Source organism: Monodelphis domestica, chromosome 4, assembly GCF_027887165.1.
Source record: "Monodelphis domestica isolate mMonDom1 chromosome 4, mMonDom1.pri, whole genome shotgun sequence".
NCBI lineage: Eukaryota > Metazoa > Chordata > Mammalia > Didelphimorphia > Didelphidae > Monodelphis > Monodelphis domestica.
This window is the reverse complement of record NC_077230.1, coordinates 443264896-443277943: the sequence shown is the minus strand read 5'-3', so window position 1 is coordinate 443277943 and position 13048 is coordinate 443264896. Positions and strand designations below refer to the sequence as shown.

The 13048-nt window shown below is 54.8% G+C and overlaps 1 protein-coding gene across 1 annotated transcript; it reads right to left on the bottom strand.

The window, feature by feature from the left end:
• Nucleotides 1-36: 36 nt before the first annotated feature.
• LOC103092129 (leukocyte immunoglobulin-like receptor subfamily B member 1) lies at nt 37-12377 on the bottom strand. Its single transcript, XM_056826296.1, has 14 exons — nt 12241-12377; nt 11489-11980; nt 11115-11408; nt 10157-10189; nt 8937-9121; nt 3033-3108; nt 2281-2772; nt 1907-2200; nt 1537-1575; nt 901-1002; nt 788-827; nt 667-704; nt 540-592; nt 37-420 (listed from the first exon to the last, which is right to left on the bottom strand). The coding sequence occupies exons 1-14, from the start codon at nt 12275-12277 to the stop codon at nt 277-279; spliced, it is 2319 nt and encodes a 772-aa protein (XP_056682274.1). The 5' UTR covers nt 12278-12377; the 3' UTR covers nt 37-276.
• Between the last annotated feature and the right edge of the window lie 671 nt (nt 12378-13048).

Genomic DNA, 13048 nt, shown 5'->3' with positions numbered 1-13048 from the left:
CAGATGGGGAAAGTGAGGCCTCCTGGTCAGGCTGAATAGTTGGATATCAGAAATGGACGTTTAATCTGCCAGGACCTGTGGGTCTTCCTGGCTGGTGGCCGCCTGGCCTCTTCCCATCACGGTGGGTCCTCCAGGCTTGGCTCACAAGTCCTGGGCCAGAGACCCCAAAGCTATGTGCCACATCCTGCCCTTCTGTCTCCCTTGAGAAGGCACATGAAACCCCAGGCTTTGGGGCCAACAGTCCAGCCTGCAGCTTCCTCCGGGGGTCCCCTGGGCTCAGGCTGAGCTCACTGGAGGGAGGACAGCATAGACACTGGGCTCCACTGGCCCAGATGGGGGAGGGGGCTCCGCCCCACGCTTGAGGCTCTTGTGGTCCAGCTGGGCGTAGGTCACTTCCTGAGGGCCTTCTCGTTGGAGAGCCTGATGGGAGAGGAAGCAGGAGGTGAGGGGGCCGAGGGGGCATTGGGGCAGGACCCTGAGCCCAGCAGCCCTCCCAGCGGTGTGGCCTGGGGGAATGCCAGGCAAAGGAGGAGACTCACAGTGTCCTCTTGTCTGGCCTCCTCAGCCTGTCTGTCATCACTCACAGCAGCAACTGGACACAAGAGAAGGGATGAGGGGCCGCCCGGGCCAGGCTTTGCCCTTCGGCCCCTCCTCCCTGTCACTCACACATGGTCTCCCCCTGAGTGGTCCTGGCTGGGTCAGGTCTGGGGAGGAAGAAGATGCAGAAAGTCGAGGGGGGTCCGAGAAGGGAGTTCTGGGGGAATCTGGGGTGTCTCTGGGCCCCTACCTCCTGGCGGTCTTGACTTCCGTGTCTCTGCCCCCTTTCCCTGTAAGGAGAGGGGAGTCAGGCTTTGGTGGGGCCCAACTCGGGCCCGGGTGTCCCCAGCACCCAGCACTCACCGAGTCTGGACGGGCACCAACGACGGAGGGAGAGGAAGAGGAAGGTCAGGACCAGGAAGGCCGAGACGCCCACCAGGATGCCCACTTTGAGGCTGGTGAAGCCTGGGGAAGCCGAGAGCAAAGAGCGAGGGGAGAGGGGGCAGGATTAACCCTGCCGGGGCCGGCGGCGGCTCAGGCCATCCCTCCTCTAGTAAGCGTCCTGGAGGCACTGCCCAGGCCAGGGCAGCAGAGACTACGGGGGCTCCTGGCCTCAGGGGCTTCCCCTGCAGCCTTGTCTTGGGCAGAGAAATCAGTGCGGGGGGAGGCAGCCAGGAGGGAAAGAAGCCCAGCGCAGGCTGGGGGGACACGAGGAAGCCAGAACAAGCCCCAGCCCCTGCCCCGGCCCCTACCCCAAAGGGCTCAGGACAAGCCACAGCCTCTGCCTCAATTTCCTCATCTGTAAAGTGGGTCACACGTGGGGCGGAGGGAAGTCAAGAAAAGGCTTCTTGGAGCCTTGGCTGCCCTGGGGAGAACCTTTGGCTTCTAATGGGGAGAGGACCGAGGAGACATGCCAGGCCTGGGCTACAGCTTGTGCAAAGGTGCAGAGGCAGGAGAAAGGGATTAGGGACGAGATCAGAGAGCAGCAAACCCCCAAACCTGACTGTAAGTCTCGTCCTGGGTCTGCATTTGTCCGTTCTGTAAGGGGAATCCTTTGGTTACTCAGGGGAGATCCTGCTCCCAGGAATCAGAGGGCGGGCGGGTGTGTCTGTAAAATGGGAGCCTGGACGGGGGGTGGGGTGGGGGGGAGGAGCCAGACAGACCCCGCCCCCTCCGTCCCCCCAGCCTCTGCCTCTGGTGCCCTCCGCCCGCTGCCCGCCCTCCCGCCTCTCCCGGGCCTCAGGCCGCGATCTGAGAGCGGGAGGGGCTGGAGAGGCCTCTCGGTCTACACTCTCCGTCCCCTCCAGCCGGCCTCTGGGGTCTCCCGAGGCAGGACCGTGGCCGGAGCCGGAGGGGCGCCCTGCCTCACCTGTGAGCCGGAGCTCCACGGGGGCGCTGGGGGAGGACCACTCCGCGCTGGCTGCTCGGTGAAAGCTGTAGCAGCGGTACGTGCCCTGTTGGGCATCGCTCACCGCAGCGAGGAGGAAGTCGGTCCGAGAGCCCGGGCCAGTGTGCAGGGCCGAGCCGAAGCCGACCGTTTCTCCGTCCTTGGCCAGAGCTGCGCTGCTGAACCACAACTCTGCCTGGCAGCGGAGGGTCACGTTCTGGCCCGCCGTCACGTTGGGGCCCGGCAGGGCTGACAGGGACGGTGGCTCATAGAGGCCTGGGGCGGGGGGAGACCCTGAGTCACTCCAGAGACGATCCCTCCCCCCACTGTGCCCAGCACGGGCGGCCTCCCCTCACCTGTCACCACCAGCTGCAGGGTGTTGCTGGGCTCTGACCAGACTGTCTGGATTTTGTACTGACACGAGTAATTCCCGGCAGTGTTTGGGGCGGTTTCCAGGGAGAAAAGGCCCCCCCCCTCCGCTTCAGGCAGATCCATAAACTGCTCGGCCCCTTCCTTCTTCAGCCGGTACAGCTCCGGCCCGGGAGGCCCCTGGCAGCGGAAGGACACAGGCTGCCCCCGGGGGATCACCAAGCCCGGCTCAGCCGTGAGGGAGGGTCTGCGAGATGCGTCTGGAAGAGACCGGCAGCCCAGCGCCCTAGAGGGTCCCCCCATCCCCGGCCTCCCCACATCTCCGGCCCAGAAGCTGCCCATCTGCCCAGACCCGCTTCTTCCATTCCCTCCCGCTGCCCCCGGGACAGCTCTCAGTGCTGAACAGGCAGGAGCAGCAGCAGGCATTGGGGGGAAGGACTCACCCTCTTGTGCCCAGGTCAGCCGGCACCAACACAGCCCTGGAGGAGAGGCTCTGGGTTAGACTCGCCTCCCACTGCCTGAGCTCCCATCCTTGTCCCCCAGCCCGAGGGACCCAGAGCTCCAGGCTGGGGCCCCGTGCAGGGGGGCAGCTACCCTTCTGGTTGTGCCCCTTGTGAGGGCGCCTTCATTTCCTTCTCTGTAAACCGGGGGAGTAGGAACGAAGCAGTGATGGCAAGGTCTCTTCTAGCTTCCAGGCTCCCTGCTGAAGGCCGTGGCTCTCCCGCTTCCTGGGACTTACCCATGAAACACAGCAGGGCACACAGTGTGGGGGCCATGGTGGTCCCAAAGGCTGGGGACAGGGTGGACACGTGATCCTCTTAGGAGATAATATTCAGCAGCCCAGGATGTGGTCAGCAAGTTCCCCAGAGCCCTGGCCTGCTGGGAAGGGGGAGAAGCCTCTTCCTCTTTGGGGTTTACTCTTCCTCCAGGGGCCTGGGTTGGGCTTCTTGGAGGGAGGCTGGACAAAACGAAGCTCAGGCAGAGGTTTGACTCATCCCTGCCCTTCTCTGGCCCTTGATTGCTCCCTCTGTACAGTGGACAGGAGGTCAAAGCCCCTTCCCTGTTCTCAGACTCTGATCCCCCAAATCAACAAGGGACAAACAGCCATTGTGCTTTAGCATGTGCCAGGAACTGCTTAAGCTCTGGGGATTCAAAGAAAGGCAAGAGACAGCCTCAAAGAGCTGATAATCTAATGGGGAGACAGAATACCTGGGAGACAGTGTCAGGGAGAAGGCACTCACGTTAGAGGGAAGCCAGAATCCCAAGTTTCTCTGCTATCTTTCCATAGATTTGGGGGGCATTGGTGTGAAAGAGTGCCATCCTTTATGAGTCTACACTTTGTTACTGTATATAATTTTCCTTCCCTCTGGCTTACCAGTAGGTGATGAGTCTACAGTGTGAGGGAGCCCTCTTGGCTACCTTCTCCCTCTCCCTTCTCTCATCTCTGGGTCTCCTTCCCTTCTTCCCTCTGGTTCTCCCTCCTTCTTTGTCTCTCTCTTCCTCTCTGCCTCTGTCACTCTCCCCACTTGTCTGTCTTTCTTTCTGTCTCTCCCCTTCTGTCCCTCTCTCCCCCCCCAGCTCTTTCTCCTTTTCTCTCCTCCTTTTGCCCCCACCCACCTTTGTCTCTTTCTCTACCTTCTCCCCCAGATCCTCTCCCTAGAGAGAGGCCTTCTTGCTTCCTAGGGAGACCTTTCCTGACCACAGCTCTTCCTCATGAAATACCACAGTGCTACTAATCCAGAGACCCTTAGGGAGCAAAGGATCACCCCCACTTCTGAACTCTCCACCATCCTTGGGGTTTCTGTGACTCCTCACACACCATCTTTAGGGGAACAATTTGACCTTCTTTGGTTTATCTGAGGAGAGCCCTTTTCAAAGATCATTGGTACTTGGGAGTAGGGAGAGGGGCAGAGGCTGAAGAGGAAGGGGAGGAAGAGGATGAGAAAGGCTGGTCATACCAGGTCCCTTTCTTTCTCTGGAGCTGGCAGAACCCCTTCCTCAGTGCCTCCTTGGATGCACATTTTCCTTGGACCCCAATCCAGCACTTGGCTGAAGGATTGGTAGAGAAGAGGCATTTAGTTTAGTGATCATGGATTGATTGGCGGGGGTGGGGGTTCCCATCTTTGTCAGCCCTCCTTCCCAGGTATCTCCATCCTTGTCTCTCTTCCCTTCACTAAAGAAGGCATCATGTTACAAAAAGATAGCTGTGTATATAAGACACATCTTGTTTGTTTCTGTTGGTTGGTTCTTTCTCTGGAGATGGACATAGACAAGTCATTCTTCAAATAATATTTCTGTTACTGTATAGAATGTTCTTTTGGTTCTGCTGGCTTCACTCTGCCTAGGATCATGTAGATCATTCCATGTTTTTAAAAAATGAAAAATTAAATTAAATTAAAAATAAAACAAAATTTGAAACCTTAAAAAAATTTAATCTGCTCTGGGTGTGGAGCAGGGCAGCTAGGTGGTTTGGTGGATAAAAAGCCAGGACTGAAATCAGGAGGTCCTTGGCTCAAATCTGGCCTCAGACACTTCCTAGCTCTATGATCCTGGGCTTGTCACTTAACACCAATTGCTTAGCCCTTCCTGCTCTTCTGCCTTGGAACCATTCCAAGGAAGAAGACAGGATTAAAATAAAGCTGCTCTTCCCCTCATTTTCCATCTAAGGAAACTGAGGTCTAGAGAAGAGAAGGCTTATCTAAGGTCATACAAGTAATAACTAATAGGATTGGCATTTGAGTCAGTTCCTCTGAGGCTGAATCCAGTGTTCCTTCCACTCCATCTTGTTCTCCTCCCTCTCACTGTATTGGAGGGGAACATAGTGCTTTGGGCTGCATGGACTGATTCATTCCATCTTTTTCCTTCCTTCATCCCTGCAGTCTAGGCTTCCATCATCCCGATCTACAGACTCTTCTGGAGATATTCCTCCTCTCACTTCTGCCTACCCATCTCCCAGAGTGACTTTTGGGACTAGGTGGATCATCAGAGGAGGGTGTGAATTTCAAAATTACTCCACCCTATTCAGACCATTCTTTAGAAGATTGGATTTAGCTATTTCCTGATCAATAACAATAGAGATACTTGGAATAACAGAATCAGGTCTTAGAAACTCACACTCTCCACCCTACTCAGTGTTAACAAGATTAGGAAGTGCTGCATCAAACTCAAGATTTAATTATTTGAGAAAATAGCCTTCAATAAACATGTGCAAAAAAAGGACAGACCCCTGGGCAATGCCAAGTCAAGCTTGAGCAACCATTGGCCCATGTGAGATGCAGGAAGTGAGGGAGAGAACAGACTCTGGAGTTCTTGGGACTTTTTGTGAGGAGGGCTAGAGTCAGTTCGAGGCTGGAGCTTGAGGTTGGAGGAGCCCCACAGACTGTTTTCCTTCAGATTGGTCACATGAGTGATAAGGACTGACCCCTTTCCCTGCCTTGGCTCTCCAAGGCCTTAACACCCATTTTGGCTCAGCCTGAGCCAGAGTGGTTCTGAGTTAAACTCCTTTCCTTCTCTCCCTCTTTCCTTCTCTCCTTTTTTCCTTCTCTCTCTCTCTCTCTCTCTCTCTCTCTCTCTCTCTCTCTCTCTCTCTCTCTCTCTCTCTCTCTCTCTCTCTCTCCTCTCTCTCTCTTTCTCTCTAATATTTTCTTCCTCCTGTTGTAATTAAAACACCATAAAAATTTGGCAGCTGACTTGAGTGTTTAATTTAGGAATTACATAAGTGAATTCCTTGGTGACCTTAAATTAATATATCTCAGTCTTTTAAAGTGATTTCAGTATCACAAAGGATCACAGCAAAGGCTTTGGTGAAACCACATTTTGTGTCTTTGGCAAGTCCCTGGGAGAAGGGTAAGGCATTTATCAGGCTGGATTGGCTTTTGGGGGGGGATTTCCAGAAAGGGTTCAGAAAGGGTCAGCTCTTTGGTCAGGGACCCCAAAGTTGTGTCCTTGCTCTGCTCTAGTGCCTGCTGTGTCTGCCCCACCTGGAGAAAACCTGGACAGAGCATTTGGGGGACCCCAGGTCAAGTTTCCAAGCCAGATCCTCTAGGTGTTTCCACCCCTTAGATGTTTTAAGCCATTTAATTGATCCACATGACTTGACTGATCACCCAATAAATACATGTAATAAGAAAAAATCAACTTGTTCATCACTTCATTTTTTTTTAAACCCTCACCTTCCATCTTGGAATCACTACTGTGTCTTGGTTCCAAGGCTGAAGAGTGGTAAGGGCTAGGCAATGGGGGGTAAGTGACTTGCCCAGGATCACACAGCTGGGAAGTGTCTGAGGCCAGATTTGAACCCAGGACCTCCATCTCTAGGTCTGGCTCTCCATCCACTGAGCTTCCCAGCTTCCCCCTGTTCATCACTTCTTATGGCACATTTTCCATCCCTGCCTCATGCCACGGCATAGTCTTGGAGAATAAACATACTAGGGCAAAGAGTATTCCACTCAGCCTTCCAAAAAATTGGGGGAATCACATTTGTAGCCAAGGCAGTAGCAGTGAAAAGATAGCATTTAAGCTACTGTGGCTAAACTTGGGCGACCAGCTCAAGCAGGAGAGACCACCTCGTGGGCTATTTCACATTGACTGGAAGTTGTTGTATATGTTGGCACGATTCGTGAACTGGATAGACAACTGTAGAAAGAACTAATGGGACCACCGAAGCACCAATTTAAAAATGAAAGTTGGGGAGCCATACTGCATTTGAAAGGAGTGTCAGGAGACTATGAGCCTTTTACAGAGCCATAACATGGGTTCAAGGTTGGCTTGTATCTCCAAAGACAGAGGATGCATGCGGATTCTCACCAGGCTCCTCAAGCTATGCCCAGGGAGAACAGAGCAGCAGCCAGACACAGCAGAGGACTCTCGGGGATGACGGAGTGGCAGTGACTACCCCAAGGACCCAAGCCGAGAAGCCCATGGCTCGGGGACAAGCTACAAGAACTGCTGGAATGGCAGAGCCATCCCCGGAGGTGGCGGGCCTCCCCAGGACACCAGCTAACTTTTCTGGGGGTCCTCATGCTGATGTAGACTGGTCAGGCTAACCTAAGCCACTGCTCTGGAGAGCCCTCACCTGCCCTGACAAACCTCCCCTTGTTTACGTTAGTGCCACCAAGCAGCCTCCTCATTCCTCGTTGTGCCCCCCTCCTTTGGCTATTCCAGGGGTCCCATCCACCATGCGCAGTGGAAGATTTCAGACCTGCATGGATCTTCCAAAGCAGCTGCTTTGGAAACCATCACCTCTGGCTCTGGGAAAGCTCGTGTTGTCCCCGTATGCAGTGATGGCTGGCATGGCTCCTTGTGGAATGAGGAAGAGCGACCAACATTCCCATGCACCCTGGCATTGTCATCACTGTATGGATGCTGTTGGGCATGTCACCTCTATTGCCAGGAGCTATTGACTGCCTTTAGTTAGGCTTCCCCGCTCTCGCTGAGGCCCCGACTGCTCGTTTGATGCCAAAGGCATTTCAGCTCTCTTACAGCACACAAAACGCTTTGTAGCTGGCTTTCCAAACGGGTCCAGTTTGTTCACAAGGATAACCATTGGATTTGTATTGATCTGTTTATTGGTAGTCTACAGAGAGGGATACCTAAACCGACCACATATAAAACCAATACAGCCCAAGCTTGCCTCCTGTCAAGTCTGATTCATATTAAAAACCCAAAGGGGAAAGTGAAGGGATTCCTTGCAATGGATTGCTGTGAGAAGAATGATGTTGCCACATGGGGTCCTGGCAAAGGTCAAAAGACGAGATGATAGCGAAGTCGACTTTCTTGTTGTGACGATGTCTGAATGCCTCATGAGTTAATGGGCCCGTCCTGGCCTTCTAAACACATCTGGGGACAATTTTCAAATTCCTGAAATCATTCCTTGGCAAGACAGACTGACGTTAGCCTTCCTACTTAACATCTCAGACATCCTGGGATTCAGCATCTGGAAAGGCACAACTGGCCTAGGCACAAAGGCTCTGGCCTCCCCTCGCCCCCTTCTTATGTTTCCAGTCATGTAGCCATACGTGTCTGAACTTTATGAGAGAGAATTTAGCATTCTGTGCTTTGTCTGGACTTTGTATCTTAAAAAATATTCCTTTGAATTGATATCTGTATTGTTCCCCCATTGGCTGCTGACATCTGCCCAGTGTCACTGGCTCAGGGTTGTCCTGAGCATCAGCTCGAGCCCTCTTTGCAGTCTTTATTTTGGCTCCTCTTGTCTTTGCTTCCTTCCTGCCACTTTACATCAGTGATTCTTTCCAGCAGAAGGAAAGCTGCCTGGGCCTGATTGTGCAGGACGAAGCACTTGGTCAGCTGTTCCCGAGTGATGGGACACCCCTCAGTTTCCAGTTCTTTACCAGCACAAAGAGAGATTCTGTCGATGCTTTAGAACAAACATGGTGGCTCGTCTCCTTCCCCCTCACCTCCCCCCCATCACCTTGGGGAGGCCCAATGGTGGCATCACTGGGCCAAAGGGTATGCCCATTTTAGAACTCTTTTACTAGTTGGGTCTTGGGCTTAGCACAATGTCTAGGCCATATTCAGCACTTACTCCATTTGTTAAAATGTAATTTAAAAACTGATTTCTTCCTTCCTTTCTTCCTTCTTTCCTTCATTTTTTCCTTCTTTCCTTCCTTCCTTCCTTCATTTATTCCTTTACCGCAACCTCTGGAGCTGGTCTACTCAGACTACTCAGACATGGTTCTCTGAACTGCTGCTTGTGCCTCCTGGAGCTCTGCCAGTGCTCAATCAGCAGGATTCCCAGGAGGACGAGGACCAGCCCAGCCAAGATGAGGCGGACCAGATTGCCCACAGTGTAATCCAGGGCAGCAGCATCTGGGGATCAGAGTTTATCACTGAGATATGGCTGCCCTGTGCCTGAGCCCCAGGATCCCCAGTGTGAGCACAGATACTGGCCCCATGATTGCCAGACCCTTGTCCCTGCCCACCTCCTCCTTCCTGAATTGAGATTGTTGTTTCTCCCTTTCCTGGGAGGCTGGCTCTGGGGGTGCAGATGGAGAGAGGTCTGAGGGGCTGGGATAAACTCTTCCTCTTCCTCAGCCCTTCCCCCCTCTCCCCAAGCTCCCTCCTTCCCCTCACCTCCATGCTCCTGCCTCCCCTCCTCAGTCTCTCCTTTTCCCTTTGGAGCCTGGCTCTGTCCTCATTCCTAGACAAGCTGCACCATCCCACATCACCAGAGGTGTCTCCATTGCCCAGGTGAATGGTCCCAGTCCTCACTGCACCTGACACTGACATTCCCTTCTGTCTGGATTGCCCTCATGCTACTTTCTCCTGGTTTTCCTCAGTCCTTCTAGACTCCCCCCATGTGAGGGGAGGAGAGCCAGCCCTGTCTTTGGGGGCCCCCAATAAGTGGGAGTTGCAGCCCTGTCCTCAAGGGTCCTCTAGTCTCTTCATAGAATTCAATTCACTAGACTGTTATTTAACCCTCACCCTGGGTCTGGCCCCGTGCTCGGCTAGACCCAGAGGATACAGAGACAAAACCTCTCCGGGGGCTCAGATTCTCCTGAAATGCTCTGTTATCCCCTATTAAAATAAATCACTCCCATCTATGGCCTGGGATCACTAACAACCAGGGAGGGAGACAGGTTGGAGAACATGGAAAGCTTCTTGTAGGAGGCAGCTCCTAAGCTGAGCTTTGGTGGGGTCTTTGCATTGTAAGAGTGAAGAAGGAGAGAATTCCAGGCAGTGCACACAGCCTGGGCAAAGGCCTGGTGGTGGGAGAAGAATAATAAGGTGCTTCAGGAGGAGTGGTGGGAAATGAGGGGAACCTGGATGGAGCAAGCAGGCCTGACTACACATTCAGGCCCCTGACTTCTTCCATCTTCTGTTGGGGATCGTCCTGGTACTTACCTAAGGTCCTTTCCTTAGATTCAGAGAAGGTCTCTGTGGATGAGGAAGGGGCAGGGTTAGGGGCTCTTCAGGGGTGTCCAGAGAGGCCTGGAGAGCTGGAGGGTCTGGATATGGGTGTGTGAGCCCAGCTGTGCCCAGACTTTCTGGTTGTGGGGTATTGGGTCAGTCCCTCCTCTCTGTGGGACTAACTTTCCCACCTGTCAAATGTGGCCTGAGCTGAGGACCATTCCTGGCCTAGTTGTGAGATTTGCTGGGGACTTAGGGGGCAGGCAGGGACCCCAGGAGAATGGAGGAGCTGGTGTGGCAGAGAGGGACCCTCTGAATCCTCAGGAAATAGAGAGAAGGTTTGGGGCTGCTCTGCCCCTCTCTGCTCCCCCACTTCTCCCTTCCTGACCAGCCCTGTCCTTCCTTCTTCCCCAGGTTGGTGTTTCCTGTGTCTCTGACCCTTCCCTCCAGCCCTTTTGTGCCTTGGTTTCCTTTGTGAAAGGGGAGATTCAAGCGTAGACAGGAGCAGGAGAGCAGTTGGGGAGAGAGATATCCCCCCCCACCCCAGGAGGTTGTCAGAGCTGAGGGATTTCCAGGGCTTTGGGGGAGAGGAGCCCCTTTGAGGTGCCTGGAACAGGGAGGAGAGGAGGAGGGGCTTGGGGGAATTTAATGCCTTCCCTCCCCCCTTCCCCCTCTGATCTCTTGAAACTCCTTTCCTGGAATCTAGTCAACCTTGTCTACATGGAACCAACACAACTGGACAGGCTGTGGGTGGGGTGTGTGTCTAGAGGGACCAGGAGAGGCCTCACTGTCTCCATTCCCTGAGGTTGGTCCATGGCCCAGTCTCCATCCCTCCTCTCTGAGCTTCCTCTTCCTCCAGCCCCCTGGCTTCTGGCACCCCCTGGAGCAGGTCCTTCGGGCAGTGAGGGAGCTTGGGAGAGCTGGGGGGCTGGGAGGGGTGGGGCTGCCTCACCTGTGAGCCGGAGCTCCACGGGGGCGCTGGGGGAGGACCACTCCGCGCTGGCTGCTCCGTGAAAGCTGTAGCAGCGGTACGTGCCCTGTTGGGCATCGCTCACCGCAGCGAGGAGGAAGTCGGTCCGAGAGCCCGGGCCAGTGTGCAGGGCCGAGCCGAAGCCGACCGTTTCTCCGTCCTTGGCCAGAGCTGCGCTGCTGAACCACAACTCTGCCTGGCAGCGGAGGGTCACGTTCTGGCCCGCCGTCACGTTGGGGCCCGGCAGGGCTGACAGGGACGGTGGCTCATAGAGGCCTGGGGCGGGGGGAGACCCTGAGTCACTCCAGAGACGATCCCTCCCCCCACTGTGCCCAGCACGGGCGGCCTCCCCTCACCTGTCACCACCAGCTGCAGGGTGTTGCTGGGCTCTGACCAGACTGTCTGGATTTTGTACTGACACGAGTAATTCCCGGCAGTGTTTGGGGCGGTTTCCACGGAGAAAAGGCCCCTCCCCTCCGCTGCAGGCAGATCCATAAACTGCTGCCTCAGTTCCTCCTTCAGCCGGTACAGCTTCGTCCCGGGAGGCCCCTGGCAGCGGAAGGACACAGGCTGCCCCCGGGGGATCACCAAGCCCGGCTCAGCCGTGAGGGAGGGTCTGCGAGATGCGTCTGGAAGAGACCGGCAGCCCAGCGCCCTAGAGGGTCCCCCCATCCCCGGCCTCCCCACATCTCCGGCCCAGAAGCTGCCCATCTGCCCAGACCCGCTTCTTCCATTCCCTCCCGCTGCCCCCGGGACAGCTCTCAGTGCTGAACAGGCAGGAGCAGCAGCAGGCATTGGGGGGAAGGACTCACCCTCTTGTGCCCAGGTCAGCCGGCACCAACACAGCCCTGGAGGAGAGGCTCTGGGTTAGACTCGCCTCCCACTGCCTGAGCTCCCATCCTTGTCCCCCAGCCCGAGGGACCCAGAGCTCCAGGCTGGGGCCCCGTGCAGGGGGGCAGCTACCCTTCTGGTTGTGCCCCTTGTGAGGGCGCCTTCATTTCCTTCTCTGTAAACCGGGGGAGTAGGAACGAAGCAGTGATGGCAAGGTCTCTTCTAGCTTCCAGGCTCCCTGCTGAAGGCCGTGGCTCTCCCGCTTCCTGGGACTTACCCATGAAACACAGCAGGGCACACAGTGTGGGGGCCATGGTGGTCCCAAAGGCTGGGGACAGGGTGGACACGTGATCCTCTTAGGAGATAATATTCAGCAGCCCAGGATGTGGTCAGCAAGTTCCCCAGAGCCCTGGCCTGCTGGGAGGGGGGAGAAGCCTCTTCCTCTTTGGGGTTTACTCTTCCTCCAGGGGCCTGGGTTGGGCTTCTTGGAGGGAGGCTGGACAAAACAAAGCTCAGGCAGAGGTTTGACTCATCCCTGCCCTTCTCTGGCCCTTGATTGCTCCCTCTGTACAGTGGACAGGAGGTCAAGACAAACAGCCATTGAGCTCTAGCATGTGCCAGACACTGTGTTAAGCTCTGGGGATTCAAAGAAAGGCAAGAGATATCCTCAAGGAACTGATAATCTAATGGGGAGACAGAATACATGGGAGATAGTGTCAGGGAGAAGGCACTCACATTAGAGGGAAGCCAGAATCCCAAGTTTCTCCTCCATCTTTCCATAGATTGGGGTATTAGTGTGAGAGTGATTCTGGACATCTGTGTGACTTGTGAAGTATTTCCCATTTCTCCCTTTGCCTTCCTTACTTTGTGAGAACGTGGATATAAATCATTGTGTTTAAGATCTAGATGTGTCATTATCTTGAGTGGCCGAATTGTATAAATGGAAGTCCAGTGGTGGAGACTTGAACCCTCATATACCCAATCCTTTTATTGTCTGTTCCTTTATGGTTACCATTTGAAGTAGCCCCCAAAAGACCAAAGATGGAAAAATTACCCCTGTCCTCATTTTTAGGGGACAGACCTGG

Excerpts from the sequence above, each read along its gene's own strand:
- LOC103092129 (XM_056826296.1), bottom strand. The coding sequence starts at position 12,277 with ATGGCCCCCACACTGTGTGCCCTGCTGTGTTTCATGG. Across the intron at positions 3,109-8,936 it reads CAGAGGTTGCGGTAAAGGAA|GATCACGTGTCCACCCTGTC; the intron begins TAAATGAAGGAA and ends ATCTCCTAAGAG. Across the intron at positions 1,576-1,906 it reads CGTGGAGCTCCGGCTCACAG|AACGGACAAATGCAGACCCA; the intron begins GTGAGGCAGGGC and ends TTCCCCTTACAG.